At 36.3% G+C, this 17981-nt stretch overlaps 1 protein-coding gene across 1 annotated transcript in view; it reads left to right on the plus strand.

Annotated features, from left to right (window-relative positions):
* The window catches only part of LOC149557346 (uncharacterized), a 29451-nt gene extending 13152 nt beyond the window's left edge, over positions 1–16299 (plus strand). The window contains exons 2-5 of the mRNA XM_089832016.1: positions 6367–7316; positions 7423–7512; positions 14582–15454; positions 15565–16299. Of these exons, the coding sequence (XP_089688142.1) occupies positions 6367–7316; positions 7423–7512; positions 14582–15454; positions 15565–15693 (2042 nt within the window). The 3' untranslated portion in view covers positions 15694–16299. The remainder of the gene's footprint in view (positions 1–6366; positions 7317–7422; positions 7513–14581; positions 15455–15564) is intronic.
* The last annotated feature ends 1682 nt before the right edge of the window (positions 16300–17981 follow it).

Raw genomic sequence — 17981 nt, forward strand, 5'->3', positions numbered from 1 at the left:
CAATATCCCCTATTTAGAGGACGATCAGAAAGCGTTTTCCGCAGAATCCAGGCAATTCTAGCTTGAATTTGGAGAAGGAAGCTCCATATAACAAACAAAGGGAATCACACTAACCTGATCTAAGAATCCAGATAGTGCTAGCTTGAATAGGTAAAGGTGTGTTGAAGAAGTAGATAAATGTCTTTTCTTCTTTAATTTGTTCTCCAGAAGCTGCCAAGTAGATATCAAGAGCCTTCTTATAATTAGTTGCCTCCAAAATTTTAGCAACACTCATTAGAGATGCGCAATAGATTGGAGATGGGAAGAGAAGGGGAGACCATTGTCGCAATCCTTACTTTTAACCATGCCCTGCCTTACCCTGGACTTAGTGAGTCTACCAAGACCCTCGACCATAAGGATTTACAAATATGGAGAGAGAGGATCACCTTGTCTTAATCCTCTTCAAGTACCAAAAAGATTAGTGGGTTGTCCATTGATAAGCACAACAAAAGATGGGGAAGTGATGCAACTCATGACCCAGCGGATCTAATTTCCCTTGAAACCGAAAGCCTCACAAATATTTGGCAAAGGAAGCTCCATTTAACTCTGTCATATGCTGTAGCCATATCCATCTTAATAAACATAGCCTCCTCCTTTGAAGTAACCATAGAAAACATTGCTGTAGAAGCTATAACAATCCCATCAAGAATTTTCCTTCCAGCTACAATGCCTTCCTGTTCTTCAAAAATCAATTTAGTTGACCACACTTTAGTTTTTCGGCAATCAATTGTGTATAATTTTATAAGCCACATACACAAATGGGCGAAAGGAGTTGAAAGATTTAGCTCCCTCAGAAATAAGGGCAAGGAAGGTAGCATTCACAGCCCTTAGCATCTCCTTATTCCTGTAGGATTCCTTCACCACTTCCAAGAGATCTAACTTGATCATCTCCCAAAACTCTCAGTAGAATTCAATTGGATGTCCATTACCCTTCTTTATTTCAAACACCACCTCTTCAGCCTCCTGCAAGGAGATAGCTCCACAAACATATTCATTTCAGCAGAAACAGTAGTGGGAATACAATCCAGAACTAATCTTTCTTCTGGAATAGCCAGAGCAGAATCCTTAGAAAAGAATTCCCCAAAGAATGTAGTAGCCTCCTGGGAAGTCTTCCTATTTTACAAGATATGCATACCCTCCTGAGAGATGAGTGATGCGGTTGCATTGCAGTGTCACCCATCCTTAACTGAGGCATGTGAGACCTTCATGTTCCAATAACCTTTTCGAAGTCAATCCACTCTAGCTTTTTGTTTCCAATAAATCCCCTCACGAAGTTCCCATTCTCCAAATCTCTGACAACCATAGCTTCTTCACTATACAGTTCTTCTGTGAGCCCCGATCTCTGATTTGACGGGTTATAGTGTCAATTTGAGATTGAGCCTACATCTTTGCTGAAAAGATGTTGCCAAAGCTTATCCTATTTCATCTTTTGAGATTGTAATTGACATAATGAAGTTGTTTGACAAATGAGTACATCACAGTACCATAAGTTGGCTTTCCCTCCTGCCATCATTGAACCATGAGATCTTGAGGAGAAGGATCACAAAGCCACATAAGTAGAAACTTTAAGAGTGGGTTTTTTGAAATAATAGGGAAAGGCAGCAAACTTGATTGGCCATTGATTAGAATCTTTCCAGTCTAAAACCTCGCAGCATTTGTCCAAATATCTGCCATCTGGTAGCAGGATACCAAAAATCTATCCAACCACTCTACAATGACTTCTTTCCCACATCTTTTGTTGGTCCAAGTATAAAACCTTTTAGAATTCTTTATATTCACCAAGCTTAACAATGCAATGCTATCATTCAATATTGCTACTGAAGCATCAAGTCTAAGAATACAACCCTTTTTTCATCCAGACTTGATATAGCATTGAAATCTCCAGTAATAATCCAACAGTGCAAAGTGGCAAGAGAGCGGATATATCTGATACGAGCCCAGAGCTCAAATTTACCACTAAAATCCATTGGGGCGTACACATTAGAGAGAAGGATGTTTTCACGAGTTTCACATGCCACAACCCCCATAGAAATAGAGGAGTTACTAGAGATCCACCAAAGCTGCACAAGCTTACAGGGGTCTTAGACAACTGCTAAACCTTCCGAGGTTCCTTGAGCACCAATACAGTGACACTGATCTCAAACCCACAATTGTGAAGCCATGTATAACATACTATCCACTGGTAACTTGGATTCTTGAATAAACACCACATCAGGAGAATGAGAAACAATCAACTCTCGAATAGCCTTTTTCCTAGGGATGCTATTCAACCCCATTACATATATCTCAATCATCTCAGAGGAGAGCAGTTTTAATTAACGGTTTTTATAGAGCTAGACTCAACCAGTGTCTCACCAATTAGCTTAATCGTTTCTTGATCTTTCTTCCTCCCTTTAGTGATGGGGTTTTTTTTCCACGCCTGCTTTCTTGAAAGATTTTCTCTGCAGTCCTAATGACATTGTGACCCTTTAGTTTTATTGCCATCCATAGGCTCTTTTTCCTGAATAGATCTTGAGCCAGGGTGTTCAGAGCCTGTACCTTTTTCTGTACTTCCTGTGCCATCCAGAGAACTTATATTCACCGAGGGAGAAACTGTATCCATTCGGATTTCTCTATGTGTAACCTGAGTTCCATTCCGAGGACCAGATTCTGTCTCATTATTTAGTTGAATCATTCCCTGAGCATCTGGACCTAAAGGCATGCCAACTAGGTCCTCATTAAAATGCCCCATATCTTCAAGAACGTTAAAATTTTCAGTGGTTTTGTCTATCTTTGAAAGTTTATTCTTGCCTTTACATTATGTTTTGACTGGAATAGAGCCCTCTTTATCCTCCACCATAGGTGCCTTCCCTTTATCATGCCCAGAAGTTGGGAGAGGATCCATTGTTGGATGTCCCTGCATGATTTAGATTTTGGGCACATTAACTGCAAATGACCATATTCATGTCAAACATTGTAATATGACAACAAAAAGGTAAAGTTCTGTAATCTAATTGTTGTATACAAGAATTCGAACCGAGAAGCCAGATTTCAATTGAATCAGGTAATGGCTTACTCAGATCAAAATCAGCACAAACACAGGCATAAATAATTATCTTTATTCCATGTTTTGGCTTGAAGGTCTTATTGGCTTACCAAGTTGTGCGGCAACCATGTTGAAAATATCATCTTTCCAAAATTCCAGTGGGAACCACGGGAGTCTCACCCAAACTAGAACTCGTAAAGGAAGCTCTTCAGTAAGGTTGAAGACTGCATGCAATGGGTTAATAAATAGGCCCACCTGCTAATAGAAATATGGTCCCCCTTCAAATGCCCTGTTTTGATCTGACATGCATGCAAAGATAACCAGAAAGTTACCAATTGCAGGCAGAAATATCTCCATTTCCTCTTCTGTGTTCCATGTGCGACAAACCCACGATTTCTAGAAAGGTAAATACTAAAGACACACGAAGCCCCGTGATTTTATGGATCAAAGCATAACTAGAAAGATATTTGATATCCTCTTTAAACAGTATCAGGATGAATCCCTAGAACTGGTCTAGTTTCACACCTTACAAGACAGCCATTTGTCTTTGCAGGCTTGAAATATTCCATTTGTGATGATTTTCCACCCATATTATTCAGTTCAAAAACTTGATTTTCATGCATTAACGGTGCTGAGCAACACCATGCGCAACATCTCTGAACAGTTGGCTTTTTACTCTCATAGCTTCCTGAGGCGTTGCCATGCAAAGCATAAAAAGGGCTACCCTTTATATCCAAAAGCAAAAATCTCCTTTGCACGACCTTCCACAGCTACCAAATAGCAGTGGATGATCACCACCAAAAACACACTCCAGACAACGATCACAGAAGTCAGGAATGGGCTTCCAGCCCTCGTGCAGGTCAGCAGGCAAATAAAAACAGAGGACAGGCCTCCAGCCATCACACAGGCCCGATTGATAAACACCCACAGCCCCAAACAGTACCCGTGGCTCAACAGAACAGTGAAAAAACAATATGCAGAGAAGCTATGGTTTGGAAGAGCTAGCTTGCATCATCAGAGCCATTGGGCACATCTTCTCATGTTAGAAAAATAATGAATCAGGGGAAACCAGTAATATTACCTATATAATTAAAAATATATGTATCATATAATCTGTAATAATAATTATATATATTTAATATACCTGTTTTTGTACCGACAAACCCACAATGGAGCTCAACCCCAACCCCCCAATTTTTTTGATAGTAATAATATATATATGTGTGTGTGTGTGTGTGTGTGTGTGTCTGTTTTTTGTGTGGACGAATCCAAAATTAACCCAAACACCCCATGCCAAAAATAATAGAAAAATTAATTGAACCCAATTTTGGACTGGGAACGACAACTTAATAAAATCCTTTATGGATGAAACTCAGTTCACTTCACTTTGGCAAAATCCGTTGTCATTCACATTTTCTTTTTAAGTCAAACTTTTTGTGTTTAAGAAAAATCTGTTGAAAAGTATAACATATTTAATCAAAAATGCTTCTAGAAACCATTGTGTGTGTGTGTTTTTTGCATCAATGTTTCAGATGGATACTCAATTATCAATGATTGTTTTGTTGTTTTGTTGTTTTTGTTCTCAAGGTTTATTAATTTTTCTTTTGGTTATTGTCATAGTATCCCCAGTTAGATGTGCACATCACTTGAGATGTTGACAAGTTGTCCTCAATACCTTTTGACCTTTTTCTTTTCATTTTTTGGGTGATATGAGTGGAATCTCCTAGAAGAGGTGCCTCAACTGTGTCACCTCTGTGAATACATTTTCTTGCAATAGAAGGCTGAAATAGAATTCCGTATTGGTGTGGCTTATTTTTTCAGAAGTATGTCATACAAAATAATTAGTCTATTATTATTTTCATCGCTTCTATTATGAAGTTCATCATACAAGTTCACTTTTATTCATAGTTACACCGGCCTGGGGGATGTGGGGAGAGGGGCAAAAGTTTCAGGGAGGTGGGGGGCGGGGGGGACAAAGGTCCCCTTAATTTGGGGATGGTGGGGGATGGGAGGGGTGGGGGGGTTGTTATACATGTGGTACTTAAAATGCTGGTAATGAAAATATGTATAACAATATAAGACGAAAAGATGTAAAATAGTAAATACTAATCTACTAAAATGCTTGAGTCTTCAACACTGAACATGAAAGTGGAACATTGAACATTGAACAATAAATATTAAAATTTTAAATGCTCAAATGAGTAAATGAAAAAGTTTTAAGTTCTATTATATAAATATTAAATAATAATAGTTATAGATATTAAAAGTATAAGTATCTCATCATAGAGATGATTACATTGAGCAACATGATATGATATTCAATGTGCCCAATAGAATATAAAAAAATGTTAAATTCTTTTAAATGAACTTCAATTTTTTTGGTTGCATAGGGCACACCCAACCGTCCCCTGGAGCGGTCAGGTTACTTGATCCTGTATCCCCATCCCCTCGTCCCCAAAGGGGACATGGGAACGCTGTCCCGGGTGTGTCCCTGTCGCGGGTGCTTTGGGGAAAAAGGGCGGGGACGCGTACCCATGTTACTATGCTTTTAGTTTTATTCTTAAAATAACACTTCCACCTGATAGAGTTCGTCTCAATAGCCAGCACTGTGTTATTCTCTTGGTTCTATTTCTAATTCCTAATGTTCTTGTTCTAGTTCAAACTAAGATGCTGAAGTACAAATAATTAGTAATTGAATTGGAAACTGATAACTGATGTGTTCAAAATAAGACTACATGTCACTGGAGCATTTATGATTGTTTTGAATTGTCAGAATGACAATGTAAATCTAGATTAGAAATTGGACAATGTAAACTATTTTATCAAAAATGGGCTATATGTAATGTTACTGGAAGCTTGTTGCTATTATTTTATGCATACCTGTGTTACTATGCTTTTATTCTTAAAATAACACTTCCACCTGATAGAGTTCATCTCGAGAGCCAACACTACATTGTTCTCGTGGTTCTATTTCTAATTCCTAATGTTCTTGTTCTAGTTCAAACTAAGATGCTGAAGTTTTAAAATACAAATAAATAGTAATTGAATTGGAAACTGTTAACTGAGGTGTTCAAAATAAGACTACATGTCACTGGAGCATTTATGATTGTATTGAATTGTCAGAATGACAGAATGTAAATCTAGAATAGAAATTGGACAATATAAACTATTTTATCGAAAATGGGCTATATTTAATGTTACTGGAAGCTTGTTGCTATTATTTATATTGTTGATTTGCTAGATGCCTGTTGGTATTTCATGTGTCACGTTAATGATTATGCTGTTCATTTGATTGAATGCAGATAACTCTGACAATCAATTTTCATCCAGAGCAAGACCATTTCAGTCACAGTTTCCTGGAGCAACTCGTGGTGACTACGACTCTTTTCGTAATTTGGGATCATCAGACAGGCCTTCTCATTTGTCCTCTCGAAGAGCCCTCAGTAATAACAGTGGGGGTAGTGAGCGTGTGAATCCTGATAAGGATCTCTTTTCAAATACACGTGCTTATGCTAGTTTTCGTCGGAGTTCCTCATTTCGTTCTGATTCTGTAGAACGTGAGAAGACCTGGGATTGGGACAGACAGCGGGAAGTACGTGATAAAGAAAAGTCCTTTGGGACAGCTGGGAATGATCGGAACATTGGCCGTGAAATACCTGATTCGGCACGAAAGTGGTTGAGTTCTGGACCTGATGTGAGATTTGAAGGCGAGTTAAGACGTTCTCGATCTGTAATATCCAACAGAAAGGCGGAGGATGAGGCCTACAAATCAGGAAATGAGTTACAGAGCATTACAATGGCTCCTCCTGTTCGGGGAGGACTTGTAAGTAACATACAAAAAGCAGATTTTGAGAGAAACTTTCCTTCTCTTGGAGCTGAAGAGAGGCAAGTTATTCAATCAAACTTGGCGAATGTTGCTTTGCTGAACTCAAGTTCAATTTGGCAAGGGCAACGATCAGCTGGAAGGTCAGACCCAGGAAGAACTTCTTCACCTGGATTAAATATTTCTGTTGGTTCAGCTCCAGGTACATCACTAAGTGTGGTTCCTTCTATCGGAACAGATGGATGGAAATCTGCTCTAGCAGATGTTCCAGTTTCAAATGGAGCATTACAGAATAGCTGCCCCACTGTTTCTGATCAACAAGTACCTATGAACTCTATTGTATCCAAAGGTCATGGACTTGTGTCAGCTAGTGGACTAAACATGGCCGAGGCACTGGTGCAGAATCCTGCTAGGCCACGTACTCCGCAGGTATATTTTGTTATGTATTTGATATGTAGAATTTTAACTGTATTCTTGGATTATCTTCTGTACCTGCTGACGTCATGGAGTTCTTTGACTTTTCTTTGAGCGACAGTTATCTGTTGAGGTCCAAAGATTGGAGGAATTAGCTCTGAAGCAGTCTCGGCAGCTAATACCTGTGACTCCCTCAATGCCCAAAACAATGGTATGTAGATTCAAAGTCTTTCTTGTTTGATATAAAAATGGGACATAAATAGGAGTTGCTTGTATCGTACTTTCATTTAAATTTATTTGTTATAGCTCGAATTTCATTGTGTTGGCTTTCTGTGATTTGAATTACTTCACTATTATACCAGAGTTTGGGTAATAGTTTGAATTTCTGACTCTTGGTTTCCAAAGGGCCTGAGATATGCTGTTTTTAGAAAATGATATTCTTGCTGCTTGCAATTGAATTTTTTATCAAATTTTCTTTTTTCCTTGGCATTGGTTGGTCACATCTAGTAAAACATAGTTTGCAAAACAGAAATTAATGGTTGAATGGCTTATGCTCCTTATATAATATGAAACTGAAAGAAAATTTAAAATTACTCAAATAGTCAAACTGCAAGAGTGACTTAATGTATGGGAAACTATGATAAACCTATGTTAAATCTAAGATATTGGTGTCTGAATATATACAAATGAGGATTTGTGTATGCATCTATACCCATTTTTTTAGGGGTTGGTATATGTTTTGCTTTGGTGTACAACCTTATAAACATATTTTAATTATAGCTGACACAAAGTTATTACGTTCAGATAACCACAACTTGTTTATAATAAGCAAAACAACCATAAAATTAAAAATATTAATAATATTTTGACTTTCATGTAACCATGTTCTTCCCTCCAACATCTTATTTACACCTAATATGGAAAGAAACAAGTTTGAGGTCTTTCGCAGCTGTTATATCAACACTTTAACAAGTTTCAATTACGGTTGTTTCATTAGATTTGTTATCTATCATATGGGCTTAACACTGAAAGTCTAAATATAATTTAATTTAGGTGGTCTAAAATGGGGAACTTGACTGTCATGTAAGCATGTTCCTCCCTCCAACATCTTCTTTATGCCTAATATTGGCAGTTGTTATATCACCACTTTAAAACGTTTCAATTAAGTTTGTTTCATTAGATTTGTTATCCATCATATGGGTTTAACACTGAAAGTCTAAATAGAATTTAATAAAGGTGGTCTAAAATGGGGAACACAATGCAAAATTTGAGCGTAAACCCTGAAACCAGGAAAAAAGGTTAAACATGGGTTATTCTGTAACTTGGCCTTTTCCAAAAAGCACAGGACTGACTGGGTTAAAACTATACCAGTTTGACTCAGCGCTGTCCAGGTGTAAGGTTCCACCTAAATTCTCAATTGTTCACAATTAATCTATGTTACAGAGTATTGCTTGAAATGCCCCATCTGAGATCTGGATATTATCTGTTTCTATTTGGATCCTGATAGGGTCCAAGGGGGGATACCACCAGGGTGCTATGTTTGCCCTGTGGTTTGTCTTGGACAAGTTGTGTTAAAATTCAACCAAATTTTAAGGATTTTGCAGCGAACCTGCCACATTTTGGCTGGTTGTTTTAATTTAATTTTGATCCTTTGATCATTGACCCGGCTTTTTGTATTTTATATTTCTTCTGATTAATGGCTTTAAGTTATGCATATTGCAATCTCAGTAATATTTTATGGGGTGGTGTACATGCTTTCTGAGCTTTATGGAACGCTCTTCAAGCTCTATAAATTGAATTGGCACCTTCTCTGTTTGGAAATTTTCTGTAATGTGTTTATATTAATTTCTAGTTATATTGTGCCTGTGTTTAATCACGATGTTTAGAGATTATTAATATAAAATTTAAGTATTCTTTATATTTGAAAATCCAAATAGAGATATATAACACAATATATTTCTAATACTTTTATAGAGAAGGTTATCTCTCTTTGGAGCTTCAGCAGCTTGTATATAAAAGTATTATATATAGTTAAGTTGTAAAGTAACTTAAGTTTATTATGTAATGAAGTTTTTATATAAATTTATCAAACATAGATATGTTATGTATTTATTTAGGAAATATCTTTTATGGTTCTGATTTTAAATATAAACATTTTGAGAATATTGTGCGACTTTGGTTTGAATAGAGTTTATATGATTGTAATATGTTTTTATAGTAATGAATAATCCAAAACAAACCCAATCCTCATTTTTTCTGAAAGAATCTGTCAACCGAGACAGAATTGGTAGCATAGCACATTATTCCTGTTTGCAGCTTCTATCTCATTGTTCATTAACTTCACATTTTTTGAATTTTCTATTATTTTAATAGTTTTGAACATCATGTTTGGATTCTACTCTAGTGTAATTGAAAAAAACTAATAATTATTTGGATTGAAATCAAACATATCAATCAACACGCACTACCAGTCCTCCAGTTTGAAATTTATTGCTGTTTTATTTAACAAAGTAAAGACTGAATTACAAGTAATCAAGAATTGAAGCTGCAAATGCTGATTTTCTGGGACATTATGAAAACATAATGTCGCAGAAATGTTAGAAACAATTTTTCTTTTGTGCATAAAAGATTAAAACCATTAAGACCTGGGTGTTACTGTCTCAAGATTAAAAAATGGGAAACTTTTTTGACAAATATCCTCAGGCTCTGTTAATTAGATAAACTTTTCGTAGACCACCAACAGTACACTTATCAGTAGGGACCCTGTGCTACTCCACAGGAAATTTCTGTCAGAAATCACAAAAAATGATCTATGAACTCAGACAAATCTCTTGTAAGCATTATAAACAGTGCTAGTTTGAAATCAGCAGATGCAGCAGAACATCTTAACTTTTATTTTTAAGATGAATTTTTATGGTTTAGACGTCTGTAGTTCATGTTTTCTTAATTGAATTTGGATGAATGTGGTTTGTGAGGAGGGTTAATGGTAAGTTAGTGTAGGCTTAAGGATAGTGTTAATACTTGGGATAGGACTGAGAAAGGATGATAGTGGTAGGCTGGCTTATGGAAGCAAAGGGGGTAATTTAATATCAACAGTGTTCATTGATACCTGGTGCTTGGGCTATGCTGGGTCCAACTGTTGTGGCTTTGACCCAGTCAAATATTAGTCAGATTTTTGTTTCTAATGGTCTATTGGTTTCCTGCTTTATAACCACACAATTAATTTCCACTTGCATACAGTTTTCCCCTTAGTTGCCGATTCGGGCATGTGAATTGGAAGTGGAATCGGGATTTTTCTCCCAATACACTAAAAAATGAGAGAAATATACATAATTCTAAAACTAAATTATTTCATGGTATAAATCTATGATTTTAGTATGGATCTATGAATCTAGTATACTTGATAATTGATTTATTTTCACAATTATAAAGAAAATCAACACTTTCATTACTGAATTACAAAATGAAATTATGATCCTTGAGGATCCTTGGGCTGTGGCTTGGATCCTTGAGGATCCGGGCAGGATCCTTGATTCTGCCTGTGGATCCTCAGGCAGTGGCTTGGATCCTTGAGGATCCATATAGCCCACAGATCCTGACGGATCCACAGGCAGGATCAAGGATCCTGCCCGGAACTTCAAGAATCCAAGCACGAATCGGCCTGTCTTGGATGAATCCGACAACTAAGGTTTTCCGTGCTGTTTCCGTATAAATATAATGCTAATACGGGTTAGTTTCAAATAGGAGGTTATGCTATTTCATTTTCAAACTGGTGTTAATTTGCTCTTGAAATACTGAAACTTATTGCTGATTTTTTTATCATATCAGAAATGTTTTTGGGGTTGTTTCTGTGTATGCTTATGTTCTAAAAAAATGGTGGGACAATGGAAGAGGGACTCTAGTTCAATACCTAGCTCTAGCTGTTTGGAAAATTCAGACGGGTACTCTGAATTTATCAAGCAATGTTACATTTTTCTTGAAGTGAAATGTGTCCTCAAACAGAGCTAATGCTGATTAAAATTTCGATTAAAAGTTGTGATATTTTCCTACTTTATAGAAATAATAGCATAGTAACATGGGGACGCTTTTGCCCGCTTTTTGGCCCACGTCCCCGAGATGGGGGTGCACTGGCACCACCAGATTCTGCTACCTCCACCAAGGTTGGGGGGACATCCCAGTGTTGACTATTTGCTGATTCAACTATTTATGTCATGGTCTGATATAACTTAAAAGGATTGCTGTTTCGAGGTTTCAGTTTTGACAAAGGATTTAATGACTACATATAGATTTATTTCATGGTATCATCTTCTAATTTGAAGCCTACCTTTCAATAACATCTTTGCAAAGGATACACCTTTTTTACTCTTTTATTGGTTGGACTAAAAGTTTACACCTTTTTATTGCAATCATTAAAGCTAAGATTCTATGTGGGCAAGAGATTTGGGCCTGTTGTTTGGGAACTATTTATTTGGGATTGTGTTTAAAGGGTTCAAACTAACATGCTCACCTGTATGATCCATTGAAAACAAATGACTCTAAAGTGAACAGTCCAAGATAATTCTGCTGCCATCCATTTTGCCCAAGAATATCTTTTGGATATTTTAATATATTTTTATGTTTAACTCCTTGGGAAATAAACTGTATTGGTTTGTATCAAGCGGTCTTAAACTATCGTGCTCCCCTATATGATCCATTGAAAAGAAATAACTCAGTTTATTGTCCAAGTCGAAGATAATTTACCCACAACTACTTTGTCAAGACTATCTATATGATCGGCCAATAGTGGCATGTTGTGATGGTTAGGTTGTTGATCAAGGTTCAAATCTCATGGGGACGAGGTCCCCCGTTTGTGGCCTCACTGGTTCATAGCTCTGGGTCAAAGTGTTTACCCATCTTTTTAAAAAAAAGACCATCTATATGATCTTTTTATATATTTGCAGATTTAAGTCCTTCGACAGTTCAACCTTATTGTATTGGGAACCCCCATATTTATTATATTGTTATTTACAATAAATGATCAAATTATGTGTTTGGATGTGGGATCCAACTTACCAATTGAAGCAAACCATAGAAGCAGTTATTTTGTGTGGAAAGAATAGACATACTAAAATTTCAGAAAATTTGGGATTAAAAGGTGAAAAGATTGTGGAATTTTTTTAGTACATAACTTTACAGATAGAGACACGAATTCTTGTTTTTGAAAGTTAAAGGCATTTCAATAGCATAGAGATATATAGAGCAAAGCGAATTGAGAGTTTGGCCCATGAATAGTTGAATATACATTTTTATTTGTAATGTTCATATCATTGATTACATTGCATTGCATAATCTTATAGATCCCTTTCCAAGAATACCCCTAAATTTCTATACTTAATCATGGTTTTCAGTACTGCTGTCCAAGATGTTTAATATGCACAGATTTGAAGTTTTCCTTGTTTAATGTATTTTAAGTTTTTAACAGATAAAATGAAAATAATTATTAATTTCGAATGCAGATATAAATGGACAGGAATATTATTAAAATTGCAGAATTATTTATATAATCTTTAGGCCATGATATTGGCTCCACTGAAAATGATAACATGGAGTACAATAAATCAGAATGAGCCATTGAACAATTTAATATTTTGCCAATACTCTCCTTGGTAACAGTGATAAAAGTTTCTGCAGAGGCTCCACTTTAAATCTTTTGCAAATTTCCACACAAGAGTCTTCAACCTGAAGTATCACACACTTGTATACGTACTTTTTTATTCCATATGGTAAATCTATGTAAATACAATAAGCAGAAGTGATAAGAGTAGTGAACAGAAGTGTATAATGGTTGTTTGTTTGATTGCAGTTAAATTTTTTGTATGTTGTTGACTTGAATTTGGTATCAATGCTGATAAAGACACATACAGAGCTGTGTTCATATCTGAAACTTCATTTTTGACCACTTGAGCAAGTAGTTGTCAAGAAGTCTTCTCATCTCATCACATGTTTAATTCTTCACACTGCTGTTTTCCATGGGTTTTAAAGACCCTTCTTTTTATTCCCCGGACTTGGTGTATGCATTTTATCCCTTGGACAGTTCAACCTTATTGCATTGGGGACCCTCATATTTACTATTTTGTTATTTACAATATAGGATCAAATTATGTGTGTTTGGATGTGGGATCTAACTTATCAATTGAAGCAAACCATAGCAGAAATTATTTTGTGTGGAAAGAATAGACATACTGAAATTATTAGAAAATTTGGGATTAAAAGGTGAAAAGATTGTGGAATTGTTTTGGTACAGAACTTTACAGATAGAGACAGGAATTCTTGTTTTTGAAATTTAAGGCATTTCAATAGCATAGAGATATATAGAGCAAAGCGAATTGAGAGTTTAGCCCATGAATAGTTGAATATACATTTTTATTTGAAATGTTCATATCATTGATTACATTGCATTGCATAATCTTATAGACCCCTTTCCAAGAATACCCCTAAATTTCTATAGTTAAGCATGGTTTTCAGTACTGCTGTCCAAGATGTGTAATATGCACAGATTTGAAGTAATCCCTGTTTAATGTATTTTAAGTTTTTAACAGATAATATGGCAGTAATCATTAATTTCGAATGCAGATATAAATGGACAGGAATATTATTAAAATTGCAGAATTATTTATATAATCTTTAGGCCATGATATTTGCTCCACTGAAAATGATAACATGGAGAACAATAAATCAGAATGAGCCGTTGAACACATTAATATTTTGCCAATACTCTCCTTGGTGACAGTTGGATAAAAGTTTCTGCAGAGGCTCCACTTTAAATCTTTTGCAAATGTCCACACAAGAGTCTTCATCCTGAAGTATCGCATACTTGTATATGTACCATTTTATTCCATATGGTAAATCTATGTATACACAATAAGCAGAATTGATAAGAGTAGTGAACAAAAGTGTATAATGGTTAATTGTTTGATTGCAGCTGTATTTTTTGTATGTTGTTGATTTGAATTTGGTATCAATGCTGATTAAGGCACAGACAGAGCTGTGTTCATATCTGAAACTTCTTTTTTGACCGTAGTTGTCAAGAAGTCTTCTTATCTTGTCACGTGTTTAATTCTTCACACTGCTGTTTTCCATGGGTTTTAAAGACCCTTCTTTTTATTCCCCGGACTTGGTGTATGCATTTTATCTTCTTTGATGGTTACTGCTATCTGTTTTTGTTATTAATGACAACCTTGATTGGTAGTTACTTTTCTCCATTTGTGGTTATGTTTCTAATTCACATTCCCAATTTTCAGGGTCTCAGTCCTTCTGAGAAGTCAAAGGCAAAATCATCACGTTCAATTGATACAAATTCATCCACTGTAAAGGCTACTCAGTCTATGGGATCATCCCATCTTATTAACTCACCTAAATTAAGTCAAGGTGGCAAGCTTGTAGTTCTCAAGCAAGGCAGAGAGATGGGTTCCTCAACTGTGGCTAAAACTGACATTGCCAGCCCTGGAAAAGTTGGAAATACCATTAACAGTTCAATTAACGCGTTGGCTGGAGGTACATCAGATTTAGGTGGAAATATGATGGGTCCTAGGAAGCTTAAGCTTCCAACTGATCACAGAGCAATTTCTTCAGTGCTTACTTCTAGAACGGTAGATGGGGGGCTAGTTGTGCGACACAAGGAGGGTGGCTTGGTTTTTGAGGAGAAAAAATCTGTGTCACAGGCACAAAAACGAAGTGATTTTTTTAATTCACTGAGGAAACAATCTGATAGTCACATATCCGCTGGAACTCAGGAGAAGTCTAGTTCCTCAAGAGGATATAAAACCGATGAAGGAAATGAGAAGGTGCCTTCAACCATTGAGGATAATGTGGAGTTAAAACAGAATTGTTCTTTGGAAAATGATATTATAAAGCCCAATATTGCATCTTCCATTGTTGAAAGAACAATGATAGAGAAAGATATGGGAAACTTGAATGGTTATATTTCTGGACAACTTGAAACTACCATTAGGGATGCTAGTGAAACTGATACTTCAATATCTACTAATAGGGTCTCTGTCAAAGTTGGCTCTGAGGAAGAAGAGGCAGCTTTTCTTCGTTCCCTTGGGTGGGAGGAAAATGCAGGTGGAGAAGAGGGGTTGACAGAGGAGGAAATTAATTCTTTTTATCAGGAGGTTGCTATTCTAATCTGTTGATGCTAATGCTGATTGAATTTTGACAACAATTTTATGTGTTTACTATTTTAAAATCTTTTCTGACATTTGGTTTTTTCCGACTGTTGCAGCACATGATGGCAGCTGTTAATGTTATTCATCGAGGCAACCATAGACTTTGGAATATGAATGTTGAGATGCATATTGGAAATAATGTGGAAAGCATGTCTTCTGGAATTGGCTCTTCAGAATCAGCTTGACGATGGGGTGAAACTCAGCTTGGTGAAGCATTAGATAGATAAATTTGGAAATTTTTTGGCTTGACTGCAAAATCAAGAATAACTGACTATTACATATTTGTTGTTTACCGTATCAGAAGGTGCAAATGTAAAGATTTTGGGTAACAAAGTTCCCTTGTGAGCTTCATATTGTCAACTTCACAAAATATATTAATGTCAACATTGGTTTACAACAAGTTTTTAGATGAATACTTGATTTTGTAATTGTGCATAAAAAATAGTCATCATGAGAGCAGCGGAGATATATGAAATGCTCTGAAATGTGCTCATCAGTCGTTTAGTTGGTTTTACACTGGATTTTGTGGAGAAAGATGTATACTGATCCTTATTTGCGCTGTTCATGCGGAATTTGGCCTCTGTACACGTGTAGTCATGAAATATCTTTTTGCAGGCAGTATTCTTTTCTACCTTAAAGCCAGTACGTAAATCTGTATTTCAGAATACAATTGGATGATGCTGGGCTGTCATTCTGAAATGTAGTAGGCTGAAAATTGTCATTCTTGATCCCGTTTTTGTTGGGAAGAAATATCTGGTCCGATTATTAATATTCATTTTCTTTTCCTAAAAGGACTTCTAATATATATGAGATGTATGAGCTTAAGATATGGAGAGGAAATACTGTTCACAGTCATTCTTAGCTGTGATTAGTTATATTTATCCCGAGAGGCTTTATTCTTTTGAGTAGTGAAATTACAATTTTAGCAAAGCTCAATTTTTAGTTTTATGCACTGACATAAAAATATGCACAGTACTGTTATTTCAACAGATAATTCACTACAAGGGAACTCATCTAGTTGTAGAAAATTATTACAGGTATTTCAATTAGATACTGACGAACATGGAGACTACTAGCTGAATAGCTTAATGCCAATTAGTGTCCTTTCCCATATGTGTGCCTGAAATCTTGAGTCTGCTGCAAGATATGTGCGTCTTTGCTAATTCAAGGGTGTAATATTTTGCATGCAATATTTCCCGGAAAATTCCTGTGAGCTCAATTTTGTTTTTCATCCTGGAAAAGGGAAAGAAACATCCAACTCGTGTTGTTATAAAGTGTCTTGTTACATGTAAATGTGTGTTATATAAAGTTCGCATTTGCATTCTCTTTAACATTACTTTTCAAATATTGTTCTATGTTGATGCATACAGGATTTAATTTTTGAATAATGGCTGTGATAATGCTCTATAGTTCCAAAAGTAGTGGGTTTTTAACTTCTTCCCAGGTTGAAATGAGCTTCTCACTGGAATATTCCTTTCTAGAGAAATGGGGTTGTGGAATCTGAGCTGGGTTTGCTACAAAAACTTGCATTGTGGGCACAAGGTAGTAGCAGGTGAAATGACAAACATAATGCTGATATGCTTGGATTCAAGATCTCTTTCCAGTGTTGGTGAGACTTCAGTATGAGAATGCACAGTGTGATTTAGTCAATATTATAAAGGGATTACCTTGTGACCAATAAATATATTTGAATGAGTTATGTCACGGTACAAATATTTATCAGACAACATCAGAGTATGCGCAAGAATGGGACACTACGAATTGCCAGTTGTATATGGAGGGGGTCGCCCTTAATGTAAAGAACTGGTCAATGTGCCAGCACTTTAAGCTTTTCCAGAATATGGGTTTTCCTGTATACTGTATTGTACATTTTTTGGCATCTGCTTCATAATATTATGTGTAATAGCAAGTGAAGCATTTGTAGAAGGATCGGTAACAGCAGTTAATATACGTGGCTGCTGTTAATGTTAAGCATCAGTGGGTGGTCGTATTCCTTGTTTGGCACAATGGCACTTTCCTTCCAGGTAACTAGAATGCTCATCTTCTGTACTGTTCTTTTTAGCACATAATCAATGGAACGGAGGTGTTCAAAGAGGAGAGTTATAGCCTCATCAGTGTTTCATAGTTTATTTATTGCTGTACATTGTCTCCGTGAGACTACTCACAGCAATGAACATCTCATCAATTGTCTGTACACTTCACAAACTGCGTTATCTAAATGTTGAATTCAGTCCTATTTGTTCGCTAGCAAAATTTTCTTGTTTCAGGCCATCACTAGCTTTTATGATTGGAAGTCTAGAGGTGCTGTCTTCTGCTTCTTATGGATAGCTGCATTTCAGGCCAGTACATATCTTTCATTACTAGAAATACCATCTTTTGCATCTTATGGGCAGCTGCATTTCAGGCTAATAGTTAGCTTCCATCACTAGAAGTCATGAAGTTCCAACTTTTGCTTCTTATGGTCATAGCTGCA

This window comes from Cupressus sempervirens, chromosome 5 (assembly GCF_028749045.1).
Source record: "Cupressus sempervirens isolate cs-2001-9-10 chromosome 5, ASM2874904v1, whole genome shotgun sequence".
Classification (NCBI taxonomy): Eukaryota; Viridiplantae; Streptophyta; class Pinopsida; order Cupressales; family Cupressaceae; genus Cupressus; species Cupressus sempervirens.